This window comes from Mesoplodon bidens, assembly GCF_964165515.1.
Source record: "Mesoplodon bidens genome assembly, chromosome: 1".
Taxonomy (NCBI): domain Eukaryota; kingdom Metazoa; phylum Chordata; class Mammalia; order Artiodactyla; family Ziphiidae; genus Mesoplodon; species Mesoplodon bidens.
Window position 1 is genome coordinate 36,553,114 of NC_138176.1, and position 20,853 is coordinate 36,573,966.

The window sequence follows — 20,853 nt, forward strand, 5'->3', positions numbered from 1 at the left end:
TCGTTTGAAAGGTGCCTAGCCCATAGTAAACAGTCAATAAACTGTAGATCTTGTTGTCGTTATTATAAATCCAAAATAAAACAAGATTTTGGGGGTAAAGACCACATGATCCTTTGATAAGTAAGTTGCATCAAATTATTTTAATCTGTCTCCGGCACACATTTGAGGAGAAGGGGTTAGAAAGCTGTGTGAGCATGCTTGGAGGGGATTGAGGTCCCAGCAGTTTTGGACCACTGGACTTCCCCACTCTCCTAAGTGTTCATTTTACATTCCAAATTTTCCCCTTCACTTTCAATGAAGCATTATGTATTCAACCAGAAACATAAAATTCAAGGAAAATGCAAAAGTATTACTAGAATGATAAACTAGGAAAATACTGTTAAGTTAAAAATCACATGAAAAATACAGTATGATTTCAATTGTTTTAAAAAGATGACTAGAAAAAAACTGCAAAATGTTACATTTTTACTTTTTTATACTACCTTGACTTTTCTCAATTTTCTATAAAAACCACAAGTTTCTTTGAAAATTGGAACAATGTTATTAAAATACATAGGGTACATTTAACATTATATTTAAGAACTCTAGTTTGGTATTTTCAAATTGGGCTAAATATAAACATTTCAATTATAATTTAATGGTATTATTTGGCTTTAATAGAAGCTATCATTTAAATTATAATGTTAAGTAACACCAATTTAAATCATATGTGCTTTTAAAAGTATATTTTTGTGTTCTGCATATTCACAGTTCAAAACATTATCAATTACACTGTCCATCATTCCTTACGTAACAATTCAATATTTAGTTCCAGGAAAAAATACTTCAGTAGCTAAATTTACTTTCCTTATATTAGAAATGAGAAAAATTTTGCTCTGCTACCAGAAAGCCCAAGGCTAAATTTAACACCCATATTATTTCATTCTAGGTGACTGATTTAACTACCCATCCTATTTTTGTAAAGCACATATATCTGTACATGACAGATCTTATATACAATTTTAAAGAATTCACAGATCCTCTGAAGCTCACCTGTGGACCGTCCTGAGAAGTCATAAGTCTCAAGTTAAAAAGCTTTGTTATAAATGGTTTATAATTTCATTCTGATCTATGTTTTTATTGTAGCAACTAAAATCTTTTCTGAGAGTAAAACACATACGTGTATATATTAAAGATGGATGAGCTGTGTATATTAACCATCTATACTGATTAGCCAAATATTAGTTTCAGTTACCCTTTCCATTCTCGTAACAGGCTGTTAATGATTCCCTTTAATACTGTCTTCTGAATGTCTTGAGGCTGTAGGCAAAAGAAAATCATGAAATAATTAGGATTAGCTATTTAGGTGACTTTTATATGTTAATTATATTTACAGATCTGTTTCAATAGTTAAAACCAGACTTTATGACCAAGGACTACCACTTAACGGTAGTCTCAATTTCACATCTGAGAGATTATAATGAGAATGCTCCCTGGGATGTGCACTGTACAACCTGCACAAACATACATGGTGGCTGTTTGATGACTACCATCAGTTTTATATAACAGTGAAAACAGAAAAAGAAAAACAATTCCACTTTCTCTGGATTGACAGGATAAAATCATGAACATAAATCTAAGAATAGCATGTTTAACAATATAAAATGACTGCATACATTTTGGACATATTTAGTCCTACCAATACCATGTTATAATTAGCACTTAAGCCCACAATTCATTATTAAGTACAACCAAATTATGTTCAATAAAAAAATAACAAGATAAAGATTTTTTGTTATAGGATCTGAAAAAGGTACTAAATAACATTTTTATAGTTTAATAATTCAAATACTAAAAAAACTTAATTACTACCAAACATGTCCCATAAGAATTAATGAAAACACATCTAGATGGTGCTTTTAGCTTATAAGAAGTAATGACTAAAACCTTCATTAACTAGAAGCTCCAAACAGTCATTAAAATTTCTCTGTCATGTTGTTATATGAAAGGGGCAAACGTCAAGAAAACAAGCGTATATCATGGATTTATTTAAAAAAAAAACACAATCATCACTTCTAAGACATGTCTGTCAGCACTCATTCAGCCTAGCACCTTTCTTAATATACTTATTTAATACATCATTCCTTTCTCCTCCTCTGCTTGCAGTGACCCTTCACACCCAGAAGGCAAACAGCGCCCCAGAGCAATGGAAGCCTGCAGGAGAAAAATCACACAAATGTGCTGACTAGACACACTGAGTTTATGTCACAAATCTCAAAAGGACACTCAACACCACTGACAGTCTTTCAACATTTCCCTAGTTCATCTACTTCCCTGGTCTCCATGACAACTATTTCAAAGCTTTTTCTCATTCCTCAAACCTTCAACACCTTCTTCCCATCATCACTCTCAGCTTTGATCTTGCCACACACTTTAGAGAGAAAACAGATGCACTCAAATGAGAACAGATTCATCTTGCCACTATTATTCTAATCATTTACCTGCACTGCAACTGACCAAGCCCAACCCCCTCACTTGAGCCCTATGCTCCATCCTCTCTCACCTTGTCAAGGACCTGGTTATTCAGTTTTCTTCTATCTCCCCCATATCATCCATTTCTTCCACACTACTAGGTCGTTCCCATCAGTAGAACACTACATCCTAATACCATCTGCACGGATGTGTCTATGCATTTTCACTCTGCTCCACCCTGGTCTATGCCCTAAGAGGCTGACTACTAAGGACTACATCAACCAGACTCCTTTGCCTTTTTTTGCCTTCTGGTTGGATTCAGCCATAGGGAACACTGACAGAAGAGGGAAGAGAGGAAAGTTGGGGTATTTATTCCCTCAACGCCCTCCCTGCAAGGTCACCATGGGCTGGCTATGCCCCTCATCTCCTGTAAGGCAGCCCTCTCCCCGACAGCTCATCTCCAGATTCACTCTACTGTACTACTCCTGAGGGCCTCCCTTGTTCTGCTAACACTTTTGTAAACAGTCCTCTACAGGTTACCAGTTAGAGTGTGTCATCTGTTTCCTGCCAGGACCCTGGCTAATATATTGCTCATGCTAAAAACCTTTCATTTGGACCCATGTACTCTTTCAGCTAACCCTTCATTTCTCTGCTTCCCTTCACAGCAAAACTCTCCAAGAGCTGTCCGTATTCACTATCCCTACTTACTCTCCACTCATGGTCCCTTCAACCCATTCCAAGTAGGCTTTGTTTCCACAACTTCACGGAAACGGCTCTTATTAGTCAGTCATCAATTATTCACCTTATCAAAGACAGTGCTCAATTCTCTGTCCAAATCTTACTAAATCTCTCAGCAGCATTTGACAAGATTATTACCTCCTTGAAACACCTTTTTTCTCTCTGCTGATGGCTGAGCCCTATCCATCTAATTAAATGGCAATACCATCCACTCAGTTTCCTTCTTCCCTCAAGTCCCACATCCAATCTACAGAAGTATGTTTAGCTCTGTTCCATAATATACTCAGTCTGAATATGTCTCACTAGTTCCACTGCCAAAACCCTAGTCCAAACACTGACCCTCGTTTAGGTTTCAGCAATGCCTTCCTAACTCCTTTCTCTTGCCCCACTATAGATCATCCTCCACATAACATCCAGAGAGATCTTTCTAAACTATAAATCAGGTCCGTCATCCCTTTGTTCCCAGCTTAAAATCTTTCAAGGACTTTCAATTATAACTACAATGAAATTCAAACTCACATGGCCATAGAGAGCCCCCAGATCAGGAGAATCAACATATCCTGGAGGTTGTTAGAAACACAAATTTTGGGGCTCTATCCTAGACCTACTGAATACTGAGAAGCCTTTTCTGTGATTCTGATACATGCTAAAATTTGAGAACCACTGATCTACAGATTCAATGTAATTCCAATACAACCAAATAATTTACCTCCTTTTGCTGAGTCAGTAAAGCATGATTTTTATCTTAGCAAGTCTTTCTAAATAAGGACTGAACGTAAAAGTATTTTCTGCTGAATTGTCATTTAATTAGAAAAATATAAGAATAAAATAATCTAACTCTCTGAGAATTTCAACTAAATTTACCAAAAATTATATCAGAGTTTCTCATGTAATTATGTTACAAGGTGAGTTTTTACAATATTTGTCTGGCTGCTTTTAAAATACAGAAGAGTCAAACAATTATGCTATTTGCATGTGTTCATAAATAATACTTACAGTATTAAGTAAGGCATCATATACAGCATTCACAAATTTAGCATTAATCCCAGAGTCTTCGATAGTATTAAACGAGGCAGAGGCATCTTTCTGCAAATTCAATTAAAGAACCAAGTGTATATAACATTTTAAGAACTAATCTAAGTAATATCTGTACCATAACTATTCCTACATAATTTCTAATATTCCTAGTATGATGATAAAAAAGGACTGTGAGGGCAAAATTGCTAAAAATAAAAATAAATATATAAGGGTTATTTTAATTACTTTCTTTTTTAAAACTGAAAGAATGGAGTCAAACATTAACATTAGTACAAATAAAAACAATCTTTAAGATATCACTTAAGTAATATTTATTTGTGATACATACAATTTCAGAATTAATACCTATTTATGTTTGCTTAAACAGCTGCTTAAGCCAATACTGGGTAGAAAAAGAGGTTAATTTATAGTATCTTTCTTTGGAAAATTTAAACTAAAAGTGAAAAATGTGCTTTATGTATTATTACCTTAAATGCAGCATTTAGTTCTGGGAAAGAATCAAACATTGTGAGATAAAAATCATGTACTGTTTTCCAATCTCCTGATGACTTAGCTTTTTCTACATCTTCCCTAGAATAAAAACATTTATTAGCCATAACAGATAAAAATGTTATTCAGATAAAATAGCATTAATTCTTTATAGATAAATGTCACCCAACATGCAACTTGAAATAATGAAGCTGAATACAGAAATATGTTCCAGTTAATGTAAAGGTAGCTTATGAATTTATAATTCTTAATTGGATTAAGATATTAATCCAGCTTCAACTTCCCCATTTATTTATTTATTTATTTATTTATTTATTTATTTATATTTATTATTTTTTTTAGTTAGGAGTATTTTATTTTATTTATTATCATTATTTTTTTTTGCGGTACGCAGGCCTCTTACGGTGGGGCCTCTCCCGTTGCGGAGCACAGGCTCCAGACGCGCAGGCTCAGCGGCCATGGCTCACGGGCCCAGCTGCTCCGCGGCATGTGGGATCTTCCCAGATCGGGGCACGAACCCGTGTCCCCTGCATTGGCAGGCGGATTCTCAACCACTGCGCCACCAGGGAAGCCCTCCCATTTGCTTTTTAAAAAGTTAATTTTTGACATGATCCTTACAATGATCACTCTTCCTTTCCTTCACTTCATAGCGAAATTTCTTGACAGATTTTGTTTACATTCTGTCCCTACTTTCTCACTCCCACTTAGTCCTTCAAGTCTCCATTTGGGTTTTTTAGTAGTTATTACTACTAACATGGCTCTTATGATTTATATGTCACATAGTAGATGAAATCTCATTTTTTAAAAAGGACACGTTCTATTATTTTATTACCACCTTTACCTCCTCTGGACTGTTTTTCTTTATTTTAATTAATTAATTAATTTATTTTGGGCTGTGTTGGGTCTTCGTTGCTGCACATGGGCTTTCTCTAGTTGTGGTGAGCACGGGCTACTCTTCGTTGTGGTGTGCGGGCTTCTCACTGTGGTGGCTTCTCTTGTTGTGGAGCATGGGCTCTAGAAGCATGGGGTTCAGTAGTTGTGGCATGTGGGCTCAGTAGTTGTGGCTCATGGGCTCTAAAGCGCAGGCTCAGTAGCTGTGGCACACGGGCTTAGTTGCTCCACGGCATGTGGGATCTTCCCGGACCAGGGCTCAAACCCGTGTCCCCTGCATTGGCAGGCAGATTCTTAACCACTGTGACACCAGGGAAGTCTCTCTTGCCTGTTTTGACTCATTTTCTCTTATTTAGTGTCTTTTGCTGCAACATTATCTATCCCTTACTGGTTAATTATATGCTTGTTTTCACCTTCAACTTGAGACATCTAGTCTTCTGTGTCTTCACTCTTGGCTAATACCTTATAATGAGCCACAAGTTCAATTAATTTCTCACACAAAAATATTAAATTATGTAAAGTGCTGACATGCAGATGACTATGTGTCTACATGTAACAATGAGTCGAAACTTACTGAAAGTCTTTCATAGTTTTGGGCTGAACGGGAAGGATGGGTTCTGGAAGAACTGGGGGCTTCATTTCAGATGACAAAGCATCTGTTGAGATGCGCTGTTTCTGTCTAACATCAAGGCAAATTGGTGGTAGGTCTCTCACTGTGAAGGATAAAAAATCTTTCAATGTAATTAATCATAAATTTTTTCCAAATTATAAAATGCCAGGCTAACTCAACATGAACAGAAAACAATGGATTAGTTTGTATTGCATTCCCTTGGGATCATATAACAGAAAAAACCAGCACACTGAAGGGCACTTACTGGAGGGTCTGTTGCCACCTACCCAACTTCACCCATAGCAGGTAAATTAGGCTGTATCTGATATTAAAAGTAATCTATTGATATAATACAGAGTTTTTCTTTCATCGCCTCCCTTCCCATAAATTTTCTTTCAGGGATTATTTCAGTGAGACTAGATGTTTTTAGTGTTTATTAGCTTTTGAATACACTTGCCCCTTGAATGATGTGGAGTTTGGGCACTGATCCCCCACGTAACTTTACAGTTGGCCCTCCACATCTGCGGTTCAGCATCTGTGGATTCAACCAAACACAGATGCTGTAGTACTATACTATGTATTTATTGAAATTTATTGAAAAAATCAGCACATTAAGTGGATCCACCCAATTCAAAGCCATGTTGTTCAACGGTCATTTGTGTATGTAAATCATTTATTTACATCCTCTGCAATTCTTTATTGGAGTTTTAGCATTTTATCATCAATTTCCACGAACATTTTATGTATTTTTCTTTTTTCCCAAATATCCGCCAGTTCATCGTTTGCCTTTTTGCTGCATTTTATAACCTTATAATTGTAAAATAAAACAAACACAGAAAAATCTCACAAAACAAATGTATGGCTTAATGAATTACTATAAGGCAAACACCTCTGAAACCACTAACCAGTCAAGGAATAGTGCTACCAACCCCTTCTTTTTCTGCCTATTCTAATTTTAATTTCTCTTTCTTTTTATCTCTTTCCTCATTTCTTTTTAGAATTTTAAATACTTCCTTCTTCTCCTCTTCTACTTCTCTTAAGGCATTATCTGTTACATTTGTTTGCTTTTGTGTTCCTTCTAGTTTATTTCTAAAATTTAAAAAAAATCTAATTATTTCCTTTATTGTCACCTCATTTTTCATTGTTTGCAATTCTGATTTATGGCATTCTTTCAAGTGTCATACCATTTTCTTAATGAACTTTAGCTCATTTTGAAATAGTATTTTATCTATTTTTGTGGGCATGTGTTTCTGATGTGCTCCCATTGTTCAAGTGGCTGTTATTCTGTTTCTTATTCTTTTTTTTTTTTTTTTTTTCTTTTTGCGGTATGCGGGCCTCTCACTGTTGTGGCCTCTCCCGTTGCGGAGCACAGGCTCCGGATGCGCAGGCCCAGCGGCCATGGCTCACGGGCCCAGCCGCTCCGCGGCATATGGGATCCTCCCAGACTGGGGCACGAACCCGTATCCCCTGCATCGGCAGGCGGACTCTCAACCACTGCGCCACCAGGGAGGCCCTCTTATTCTTTTTTATTACAATTTTGTAATTAAAAATTATAGAATTTGACCTTGTTTCTTTTCTGTAGCCAATTTCATTTGAAATTAATCTTCCCAAACTTTCAGAAGGAGGTGTAGCTCCCCTGTTTTTTGTTTTTATGTAGAACTCAAATACATGGTAGCTTCTTTCTGGGATTTCCAGGCCCTGTTTCCCTCCTCCACTTTTATTCAGGTGATCTCTGTCTTTAATCTTTATTGTCCCAGTGCTGCTCAAATATGATTCTGATCTCAGAATGCACCACCCCCCCCGCCCCCCTGCCTGGAAGGGATCCCTAGTTTGGAGAATTCACAGGGGTTACCTGCTCCCTTCAGATCTCAGCATGGGCCCTCTGCATTCACCTGCTCTTGGCAAAACCCCTCCCAGTTTCAGCTTTTGTTCTCAAACTGGGCTCCTGAGCTTTCCAATGAATACCTGTTGCTTCTTCTTTTTTTTTTTTTTTAACATCTTTATTGGAGTATAATTGCTTTACAATGGTGTGTTAGTTTCTGCTTTATAAAAAGGGAATCAGTTATACATATACATATGTTCCCATATCTCTACCCTCTTGCATCCCCCTCCCTCCCACCCTCCCTATCCCACCCCTCTAGGTGGTCACAAACCACTGAGCTGATCTCCCTATGCTATGTGGCTGCTTCCCACTAGCTATCTATTTTACGTTTGGTAGTGTATATATGTCCATGCCACTCTCTCACTTTGTCACAGCTTACCCTTCCCCCTCCCCATATCCTCAAGTCCATTCTCTAGTAGGTCTGTGTCTTTATTCCTGTCTTACCACTAGGTTCTTCATGACCTTTTTTTTCTTTTCTTAGATTCCATATATATGTGTTAACATATGGTATTTGTTTTTCTTTTTCTGACTTACTTAAATCTTTATGACAGACTCCAGGTCCATCCCCCTCACTACAAATAACTCAATTTCATTTCTTTTTATGGCTGAGTAATATTCCATTGTATATATGTGTCACATCTTCTTTATCCATTCATCCAATGATGGACACTTAGGTTGCTTCCATGTCCTGGCTATTGTAAATAGAGCTGCAATGAACATTTTGGTACATGACTCTTTTTGAATTATGCTTTTCTCAGGGTATATGCCCAGTAGTGGGACTGCTGGGTCGTATGGTAGTTCTATTTGTAGTTTTTTTTTTTTTTTTTTTTTAACGGTACACGGACCTCTCACTGTTGTGGCCTCTCCCGTTGTGGAGCACAGGCTCCGGACACGCAGACTTAGCGGCCATGGCTCATGGGCCCAGCTGCTCTGTGGCATGTGGGGTTTTCCTGGACCGGGGCACGAACCCGTGTCCCCTGCATCAGCAGGTGGACTCTCAACCCCTGCGCCACTAGGGAAGCCCCTATTTGTAGTTTTTTAAGGGACCTCCATACTGTTCTCCATAGTGGCTGTACCAATTTTCATTCCCACCAGCAGTGCAAGAGTGTTTCCTTTTCTCCACACCCTCTCCAGCATTTATTGTTTCTAGATTTTTTGATGATGGCAATTCTGACCGGTGTGAGATGATATCTCATTGTAGTTTTGATTTGCATTTCTTTAATGATTAATGACGTTGAGCATTCTTTCATGTGTTTGTTGGCAATCTGTATATCTTCTTTGGAGAAATGTCTATTTAGGTCTTCTGCCCATTTTTGGATTGGGTTGTTTGTTTTTTTATTATTGAGCTGCATGAGCTGCTTGTAAATTTTGGAGATTAATCCTTTGTCAGTTGCTTCATTTGCAAATATTTTCTCCCATTCTGAGGGTTGTCTTTTGGTCTTGTTTATGGTTTCCTTTGCTGTGCAAAAGCTTTTAAGTTTCATTAGGTCCCATTTGTTTATTTTTGTTTTATTTCCATTTCTCTAGGAGGTGGGTCAAAAAGGATCTTGCTGTGATTTATGTCATAGAGTGTTCTGCCTATGTTTTCCTGTAAGAGATTGATAGTTTCTGGCCTTACATTTAGGTCTTTAATCCATTTTGAGCTTATTTTTGTGGATGGTGTTAGGGAGTGTTCTAATCTCATACTTTTACATGTACCTGTCCAGCTTTCCCAGCACTTATTGAAGAGGCTGTCGCAGATGACATGATACTCTACAAAGAGAATCCTAAAGATGCTAACAGAAAACTACTAGAGCTAATAAATGAATTTGGTAAAGCAGCAGGATACAAAATTAATGCACAGAAATCTCTGGCATTCCTATACACTAATGATGAAATATCTGACAGTGAAATTAAGAAAACACTCCCATTTACCATTGCAACAAAAAGAATAAAATATCTAGGAATAAACCTACCTAAGGAGACAAAAGACCTGTATACAGGAAATTATAAGACACTGATGAAAGAAAATAAAGATGATACAAACAGATGGAGAGATATACCATGCTCTTGGATTGGAAGAATCAACATTGTGAAAATGACTCTACTATCCAAAGCAATCTACAGATTCAATGCAATCCCTATCAAACTACCACTGGCATTTTTCACAGAACTAGAACAAAAAATTTCACAGTTTGTATGGAAACACAAAAGACCCTGAAGAGCCAAAGCAATCTTGAGAATGAAAAATGGAGCTGGAGGAGTCAGGCTCCCTGACTTCAGACTATACTACAAAGCTACAGTAATCAAGACAGTATGGTACTGGCACAAAAACAGAAATATAGATCAATGGAGCAGGATAGAAAGCCCAGAGATAAACCCACGCACATATGGTCACCTTATCTTTGATAAAGGAGGCAAGAATATACAGTGGAGAAAAGACAGCCTCTTCAATAAGTGGTGCTGGGAAAACTGTACAGGCACATGTTGCTTATTCTTAAGCTCTCTTGTTCTCAGGTCCATCAAACAGCCCAGATGCTTTCTTCTGCTTACACCATGGAGATCTTCTGATTTTGGTGATCTCTCCTGCTATCTTTTGGGGCTTATGGGAACATCTTATGAGCTAATTCTGTGGTAAATGATGTCCATGATGTTTAATTCTGCTATATAGGTGGTGTGCATGTTTCATTGGGGATTCAGGGAGATTAAAAAACAATGCTGCTTCTGCTGCTACCTTCACAAAATCTTTTGCCTTTTAATTTTATTTCTGAAAACAGAAAAGTATTTAAATAATACTTGTAATACTTGTATTAGTTAATTTTATCAACCTATTCCTTTAGTATTTTTTATGATTAGTAAGCCAAGCCTTCCCTCTCTAGAGATCAGATAACCATGTATCTATTTTAATTTGTTTTCTTCATTATAGCACTTGTGAAGGATACACTTACCACATTGCCTGGCAAAGAGTAAATGCTCAATAAATGTTCTCTATCATTTCTAGAATTTATTTTATTATATAAGAGGTAGTACAATATAAAATATAAGTATTTTTTCCTAAATGGCCCATTTCAGAATATCGTTTATGAAAGTATGTCATTGCACAATGTTTTTTGATACTCTTATCATATATTAAGTTCTTTTATATACTGGGGTCTATTATTGGGCTATGCATATGATTTCACTGACCTGTTTATTATTGTACCAAATAATTTCAATTACTATAGTTTAATAATATCTAGCAATACCTGGTAAGGCAGTAGGCTTGGTGAGAGACGGTTGGTGGCTGGGACCAGAGCGGTGGTAGTAGAACTGATGAGAAATGGTTGGATTTGTGACATATTCTGCGTAGAGAATTAATAGGATATGCTGTTGGAAGGTATACTGGCAGAAAGGTAGAAATGCCAGAATCTGTTAAAATAGAGATGAGCCAAAGATGACTGATAATTTAACCTGACCAACTGGGTGAACGGTGAGACCATTTACTGAAATAGAGAACAATAGAACACTAGAGAAAGTTTTTTGGCATGGGGCAGTTGGGCTGCGGGAGGAGTCAAAAGTTTTCTTTTGGCCCCATTAAAGGTAAGATGCTCATGAGATATCCAAATGCAGATGTTGAGTAGATATGAATCTTGAGTTCAGGGGAGTGTGAAGGTTTATAGTTCACAGTTAAAATGCTCGATTAATGAGATTCCTAAGGAGGGTGTAAATAGAGAAGAAGCCCGAGAACTGAGTTTTGGGGACTGAGCCCTGGAGCAATCCAATACTGGAAGCTAATTAATTCTCCCCCTTTTATTTCAGAGTGAAAATATTAAAGGCTTGACTTTTGTTTTGAATACAGCTCTAGTCTTATCTCATAATTCATCATGCAGTATTCTCATAGTTCTCATAGTTGCTATTTTCTAAACCTGTAAGTTCAGTTTTAATTTTTTTAATGTAGAAATTAAAGAATCTATTAAAATTTTTTTTCAGCCAGTATGCTTAAATTTCTATATTAATTCTAGTTTTGTGCCATTGCGGTCAAGGAATATAAAGTTAACAATTCCTCATATGAATAATTTATTGAAAACAACTCTGTCCATATATTATGAAATTTTGTTTTTAAAAAAATTTATATTCTATTTGAAGGGGACAAAGTGAGTTAACTACAGCAAACATCATAATTAATGGAGAAATATTACAAACATTCTCTTTTAAATAAGGACTGGAATAACATTGGAATAAAGGTACTATCAGCACATTTATTCAACACTGTGCTGGAGGTCCTAGCATGTATAAAGACAGAAAAGAGATTTTAAAGACTCAGGATTAGAAAGGAAGATAAAACACTGTCGTTTTCAAATGATTTGATTATAAACACAGTCAAATCCAAAAGAATCTACAACTAGAAATAAGACAGGAGTTTAGCAAGGTTGATGGATTAAAAAAATCAATATATAACAGTCAACTGCATTTGTAAACACCGGCAACAAACAACTAGAAAATACAATTTTTAAAAATTTGTAGAACTATTAAAAATTAAGTACTAATAAACAAATTGTAAATCTCTGTAGAGAAAATACTAAAACACTGTTGAGAGATTGAAAAAAAGATCTAAACAAATAGAAAGCAATACCATGTTTATGGCTAGAAATGCTGACGATCATAAAGAAGACAATTTTTCTTAATTGTTCTTCAGAGTCAATGCAATTCAATAAAAATCCCAGCAATATTTTGGAACTTGCTGATTCTAAAAGTCATAGAACTGACTCTGAAAGTCATATGGAAGACCAAGTGCACAAGAATAGTTAAAGCGTTTCTAAAGAAACACGAGTAAGAAGTGGGGACCTTGCTCTACCAAATATCAAAAATTTTGAGCTTATAGTAACTAAGGCAGTGTTTTACTGACACAGGATTAGATAAGTTGACCAGTGGACTAGAGAACCCAGAATCATATCCATCCACACATGAAAGTTCAATATACGAAATATATGGCAGATCATTGGAAGAAAGAAAGGATTTGAAAATATGGTTAACCACATGGGGAAAAAATGAAGTTGGACTCCTATCTCATACCTTAAAAACTAGGAATAGGAAAATCCTTCTGATTTGGGGACAGAGAAGTTTCTTTAAGAGAAACTAAAAAGTGCAACTATAAAAAAACATACATAATTTAATTTGACTATGTTAAAATTAAAAACTGATCATCAAAGATATCTTGAATTAAAAATATAAGTTAGAAGTTGGAGGGAAAATCTGAAACACATACAACAAAGGATGAGCACCAAGAATAGAAAGATATTTCCTAAAAATCATTGAGAAAAAGAGGAAAAAATCCAATAGAATAATGTGCAGAAGAATCAAACAGGCATTCTAGAGAAAGAAACACATATACCATACACACATCAAAAGACGTTCAGTCTCATTAGTGATTAAGAAAATGCAAATAAAGAACATGAGACACAATCTTATATCCACTCAACTGGCAAGAATTAAAAAGTATGATACTGTTAGAGAGGATGTAGATTAATTTGATATTTCACGTATTGCTGGTAGGTGTATTAACTTCCACAAACACTTTAAAAAACTGAAAAGCAGTTTGGCATTATCTTATAATCATTTCCAGCAATTCACTCCTAAACACATGTCCAAGAGAAATTTTGCATAAGTACATCAGAAGACATGTACAAGAATATTCACAAAAGTATTGTTTCAGGAAAAAAAATCTGAAAATAATCCAATTATCCATTATTCAGAGAATTGAATACATTGTGGTATATTTAGACAACACAGCATTCAGTGGAAATAAACTATGACACTATAATATGTTATATTATACTATTTCATATCCCTATTATTAAAATAAAGCAACCAATAGAGCTCTGCATGGACCAAGGTCAGTGTCATGAACCAGAATTGTGATTAATCAAATTCTGTACATCTGAGGATCAAAAACCTGTTTTTCCCTAAACTTCTAGAGTTACCATACTTAATTTTATAATTAAACTTTTTAAATTTTGAGATAACTGTAGAATCCCATGTAGTTGTAAGAAATAATACAGAGACATCCCATGTACCCCTGACACAGTCAGATATAGAACATTTCATCACCGTGTTGCCCTCATGGTGTCCTTTACAGCCACACTTACTTCCCCCTGCCTCCACCTTGCTTAATCCCTGGCAACAACTAATCTGTTCTTTCATGTCTATAATGTTGTCATTTCAAAAGTGCTATATAAACAGAATCATATATATGTAACCTTTTGGGATTGGCTTTCTTTTACTCAGCATAATTCTCCAGAGATTCATTCAGGTTGTTGCATGTATGAACAGTTTATTCCTTTTCATTGCTGAGCAGTAATCCATGGCATGGGTGTACTACAGCTTATTTAACCATTCACCCATTGAAGGACATCTGTTTGGAGTGACTATGAGTAAAGCTGCTATAAACATTCGTGTATAGGTTCTTGGGTGAACTTTCATTTCTCTGAGATAAATGCCCAGGAGGACAATTGCTGGGTTAAATGGTCATTGCATGTTTAGTTTTTTAAGAAGAGCTGGAGGAATCATGTTCCCTGACTTCAGACTATACTACAAAGTTACAGTAATAACAGTATGGTACTGGCACAAAAACAGACACATACATCAATGGAACAGGATAGAAAGCCCAGAAATAAACCCACACACTTATAGTCAATTAATCTACAACAAAGCAGATAAGAATATACAATTCTTATTGTATATTCAAGAGAAAAGAGATATACAAGAGAATATACAAGAGAATATATATATATACAAGAGAAATTGTATATACAATATACAAGAGAAAAGACATATTGTATATACAGTATACAAGAGAAAATACAAGACATATTGTATATACAATATACAAGAGAAAAGACAGTCTATTCACTAAGTGGTGCTGGGAAAACTGGGAAAGCTAAATGTAGAAGAATGAAATTGGAACATTCTCTAACACCATATACAAAAATAAACTCAAAATGGATTAAAGACCTAGGTATAAGACTGGATACTGTAAAACTCCTAGAGGATAACATAGGCAGAACACTCTCTGACATAAATCACAGCAATATTTCTTTGGGTCTGTCTCCTAGAGTAATGGAAATAAAAACAAAAATAAACAAATGGGACCTAAAAGCTTAAACACTTTTGCACAGCAAAGGAAACCATAATATGAAAAGACAGCCTATGAAATGGGAGAAATATTTGCAAGCAATGCGACAGACAAGGGATTAATTTCCAAAATATACAAACAGCTCACACAGTTTAATATAAAAAAAACAAACAACCCAATCAAAAAATGGGCAGAAGACCTAAATAGACATTTCTCCAAAGAAGCCATACAGATGGGCAACAGGCACATGAAAAGATGCTCAGTATCACTAATTACCAGAGAAATGCAAATCAAAACTACAATGAGGTATCACCTCACACCACTCATAATGGCCATCACCAAAAAGTCAGATTTTACAATTTTTTCATTTTATGAATTGTGCTTTTGGTGTCAAGACTAAAAACTCTTTTCTAGCCCTAGATCCTGAAGATTGTCTCCTATTGTTTTGGTTTTTTTCCCTAAGTGTTTTAGGGTTTTACATTTAAGTCAGTTATCCATTTTCAGTTAATATTTGTATAAGGTGTGAGATCTGGGTCGATATTTATACATGTCCAATTACTCCAGTACCAATTGTTGAAAAGGCTATCTTTCTTCTATTGAATTGCTTTTGCTCCTTTGTCAAATTGTAACTGGGCATATTTACATGGGTCTATTTCTGGGCTCTCTATTCCACTGATCCCTGTATTTATCCCTCCAGTAACACCTCACAGTCTTGATTACTTGTAGCTATATAGTAAATCTTGAAATCAGGTAGACTAATTTCTCCCACTTCATTCTTTTTCAAAATTGTTTTTCTAGTTCCTCTGCCTTTCCACATAAATTTGAGAATAATCTTGTCTATAGCTGCTAAAAAAAAAAAAAGAAAAGGTTTACGGGATTTGGTACAAATTATGTTAAGTTTGTATATCAATTTGGGGAGAATTGGCATCTTTACTACATCGAGTCTTCCCATCCCTGAACACAGTATGTCTCTCCACTTATTTAAGTCTTTTAAAATTTCTTTCATTAGCAATGTGTAATTCTTAGCATATAAGTCTTGTAATGCTTGCTAGATTTATATTTAAGTATTTTATTTTTTAATGTGATTATAAATGATACATATTTTAAATTTCAGGGCACATGTATTTATTGCTAACATAAACACAATTGGTTTTTGTATGTTACATCCTTCAACTTACTAAACTCATCTATTAGTCCTAGGAGTTTTGTTGTTGATTTCTTGGGATTTTTTTATGTAGATAATTATGTCATCTGCAAATAGGGACAGTTTTATTACTTACTTTCTGATCTGGATGGCTCTTCTTTTTCTTGCCTTATTTTTCTGACTAGAACTTCCAATGCTATGTTGAATAAGGGTGGTGAGAACAGACATTTTTTTGCATTGTTCCCAATCTTACAAGGAGAAAGCATTTAGTCTTTCACCATTAAGTAAAATGTTAGCTGTACATTTTTTATAGATGCTCTTTACCAAGTTAAGGAAGATCTCCTCTCTTCCTATTTTTTGAGACTTTCTTTTTATTTTTTTTTACCATGAATGGGGTGTTGAATTTTGTCAAATGCTTTTGATATAATCACGTGATTTGTATTATTAGACTGTTAATATAGTAAATTACATTGATTGATTTTCAAATATGGAAACAGTTTGCATTTCTGGAATAAACCCCACTTGATCATGGTGTATAATTGTTTTTATATATTGCTGAATTCTATTTGCTAATATTTTGTTAAAGATTGGTCTATAATTTTTTTTTTTTACTATGTTTGTTTTGTTTTGGTGTTGGAGTAACATCAGTTTCATAAAATGAAATGGGAAGTGTTCTCTCCTTATCTACTTTGGGAAGAGACTGGATAAAATTGGTGTTAATTCTTTTCTGAACATTTGGTAGAATTCTCCAGTAAAACTGTCGGGAGCTGATTTCTTTTTTAAGAGTTTTAAAATTATGAATTCAATTTCTTTAATATTTATAGGGCTATTCAAACTATATACTTCATACTGGATGAGTTGTGGTAGTTTGTATTTTCTTGAGGAATTGGTCAATTTCATGTAGGTTGTCAAATTTATGCAGAGTTGTTTGTGGCATCCCCCACCCACCCTTTTTACTGCCTGTGGGGTCTGTTGTGATATCCCATTTCATTTGTGATATTGATGAGCTATGTCTTCTTTTTGTCAATTTCATGACAGAGGTTTGTCAATTTTATTCATTTGTTAAAAAAAAACCCAGCTCTTTGCTTCACTGATTTTTCTCTTTTCTCTTTGTTACTGATTTTTTGTTCTTATCTTTATATTTCCTCCCTTCAGTTTGCTTTGGGTTTATTTTGATCTTCTTTTTCTAGGTTCTTAAAGTGGGAGCTTAGATGTTGGTATTGAAACTTTCCCTTTTACCTAATGCATGCATTGATTGCTATATATTTCCCCTTTACAAACTGCTTTAGAAGTATTTTGATATGCTGTATTTTAATCTTCTTTCAGCTCCATTCGTTTTTTTAAATTTCCCTAGAGACTTCCTCCTTAACCCATGGGTTATTTAGAAGTATGTTGTTTGGTTTCCAGTTGTTTGGAGATTTTCCTTTTATTTTCTGTTATTGATTTCTAATTTGATGCAACTGTGGTCAGAGAACATATTCTGCATTATTTCAATTTTTGAAAATTATTGAGATTTGTTTTATGGTCCAGGATGTGGTCAGTGTTGGTACACGTTCTGTGGGCACTTGAAAGGCATGTGTATTCTACTGTTGTTGGGTGGAACACAAATGTCTATTAGATCTTGTTGGTTGAAGATGCTGTTGAGCTGCATCTTCTATATTCTATATCTTTGCTGATTTTTCTGTCTAGGTCTATCAAATCCACAGTTACAGTTAGAGGCGTCAACACCCAATTGTGGATTTTTCTGTTTCTCCTTTCAGTTCTACCAGTTTTTGCTCTATATATTTTATAACTCTATTGTTTGGTATGTACACATTTATGATTGCTGTATCTTCTTGATGATCATCCTTTTTATCACTACATAATATATCTCTGTCTCTAGTAATTTTCTTTGTTCTAAGTCTACTTTATCTGATATTAATATAGCCATTACTGTATACCTTTTTCCATCCTTTCACTTTCAACCTGCCTATATTGCTATATTTGAATTGAGTTTCTTGTAGACAGCATATAGTTGGGGCATGTTTTTAACCTACTCTGCCAATCTCTGTCTATTAATTGATGTATTTAGACCATTTACATTTAGTATAATTATTGATATGTTAGGGCTTAAGTTCTACCATTTAATATTTTTGTTTTCTATTTGGTCATTCTTATTTTTCCTGCCTCCCTGTGAGTTACTTGAACATTTTTTAGAATTCCATTTTGATTTATCTGTAGCATTACCGAAAGGTTGCTCTAGATGTTACATTATATACACATAACTTATTTTAGTCTACGGTGTCATCATTTTACCAGTTGGAGTAAAGTGTAGAAATTGTACCTGCTTTTACATCTCTTTACACTTCTCTGTTTATAATTATCTTAAGTATTTACTTACATACATTTAGAACCATACCAGTGTTATAATGTTTGTTTCCATTGTCAACCATAATTTAGAAAACACAAAAGGAAAAGGAAGGTCTATTGTACTACCTAGTTTTTGCTCATCATGTTATTTCTTTTTCTTGATGTTCAAGGTTCCTTCTTTTATTGTTTCTTTTCTGTTTAGGGAACCTCTTCATGAACTCTTTTAGACCATCTACTGGCAACAAATTCTGTTTGTTTTCTTCCATCTGAGAATGTCTTGATATCTTCTGCATTCCTGAAAAACATTTTCACCAGGTGTAGGATTCTGGGCTGGCAGTTCTCCCAGCCACTTCCTTCTGGCCTCCATGGTTACTGATAAGAAATCTGCTGTTATTTGAAAGGTTTTCCCCTAGCAGTAAAGGTATCCTGTTTCTCTGGCTGCTTTTAAACATTTTGTTGCTGTTGTCTTTAGTTTTCAGAGGTCTAATTATGATATGACTTGATGAGGATTTCTTTAGGTTTACCCTGTATGGGATTTGCTCAGCTTCTTGAACCTATAGGTTCATGTCTCTTGCCAAGTATGGGAAGCTTTCAATTATTTTTTGAGTACTTTTTCAGCCTACCCTCTTCTTCCTCTCCTTCTAAGACTCCAATGACAAGAATGTAATGCCTTTTATATATACTACCAAATGTAAAATAGATAGCTAGTGGGAAGCAGCTGCATAGCACAGGGAGATCAGCTTGGTGCTTTGTGACCACCGAGAGGGGTGGGACACAGAGGGTGGGAGGGAGACACAAGAGGGAGGAGATATGGGGATATATGTATATGTATAGCTGATTCACTCTGTTATAAAGCAGAAACTAACACACCATTGTAAAGCAATTATACTCCAATAAAGTTGTTAAAAAAAAAGAATGTAATGTCTTTTGTTATAGTCCCACAGGTCTCTGAGATGATTCTTTTTTTCTTTCCAGTCTATTTTCTCTTTATTGTTCAGACTGGGTAATTTCCATTGTTCTATATTCCAGCTTTTTAATTCCTGTCTCTTCCATTCTGCTGCTGAGCCTATCCTTTAAGCATTTTACTTTGGTTACTGTATTTTGTCAAGTATTAATACTTCCAAACCAATAGAATAGATTAATATTCTATAGATTCTAAATTCTACAATAATGAAATGTAATTCCATTAATTCCATTCTAATGTAATCAGAATATATTTTCTACTAAGCAAACAGAATCACCAATCATCACAGCAGTAACACAGCTATAAGGTCCTCCTTCCTTCCTTATTCACTCTCCCAATCAAGCAGCTAACTTTGGATCTATCACTGACTTCAAATTTTATTAGTGTTAAGAGTATCTTTTTTTTTAAATTTAATTTTATTTTTGGCTGCATTGGGTCTTCGTTGCTGTGTGCAGGCTTTCTCTAGTTGCGGTGAGCCGGGGCTACTCTTTTGTTGTGGTGCGCAGGCCTCTCATTACGGTGGCTTCTCTTGTTGCAGAGCACGGGCTCTAGGTGCATGGGCTTCAGTAGTTGTGGCATGCAGGCTCAGTAGTTGTGGCTTGTGGGCTCTACAGCACAGGCTCAGTAGTTGTGGCGCACGGGCTTAGTTCCTCCGTGGCATGTGGGTTCTTCCCGGACCAGGGATCAAACCTGTGTCCCCTGCATTGGCAGGCGGATTCTTAACAACTGTGCCACCAGGGAAGTCCCAAGAGTATCTTTTAAAATAACCTTTCACATTAGAAGATAGTACAGAGATGCCAATTTCTTATAATCAACAGCAACAGTTTTCAAACTTTACTGTTTATCAGAATCACCTGAAGACCTTGTTGAACTAAAACAAAGACTACTAGGCCCTCTCAAAGTTTGTGATTCAGTAGGTCTGGGGTGGGGCCCAAGAATCTGCATTTCTAACATGCAAGTCTGAGGATCACACTGAGAAATGTTGTTCAGTGGTTTAAGGAGAGAACAATGATGCTGACAACATAAAACAGATGATTAAATTTCTTTTTTTTTTTTTTTTCTTTTTGCGGTATGCGGGCCTCTCACTGTTGTGGCCTCTCCCGTTGCGGAGCACAGGCTCCGGATGCGCAGGCCCAGCGGCCATGGCTCACGGGCCCAGCCGCTCCGCGGCATATGGGATCCTCCCAGACCGGGGCACGAACCCGTA

The 20,853-nt window shown here is 35.7% G+C and overlaps 1 protein-coding gene across 4 annotated transcripts in view; it reads right to left on the reverse strand.

Moving 5' to 3' along the window:
• Window positions 1–20,853, reverse strand: part of HECTD2 (HECT domain E3 ubiquitin protein ligase 2) — an 80,860-nt gene that overhangs the window by 34,258 nt on the left and 25,749 nt on the right. For 2 of the 4 annotated variants that reach the window (XM_081251567.1, XM_081251570.1), the window contains exons 3-7: window positions 11,324–11,419; window positions 6,182–6,320; window positions 4,695–4,797; window positions 4,186–4,275; window positions 1,235–1,299 (exon numbers count right to left, since the gene is read on the reverse strand). In XM_081251567.1, coding sequence (XP_081107693.1) covers window positions 1,235–1,299; window positions 4,186–4,275; window positions 4,695–4,797; window positions 6,182–6,320; window positions 11,324–11,419 — 493 coding nt within the window. Of the gene's footprint in view, window positions 1–1,234; window positions 1,300–4,185; window positions 4,276–4,694; window positions 4,798–6,181; window positions 6,321–11,323; window positions 11,487–20,853 lie in introns of all 4 variants that reach the window. The other 2 variants (XM_081251569.1, XM_081251568.1) reach the window with 2 other exon arrangements.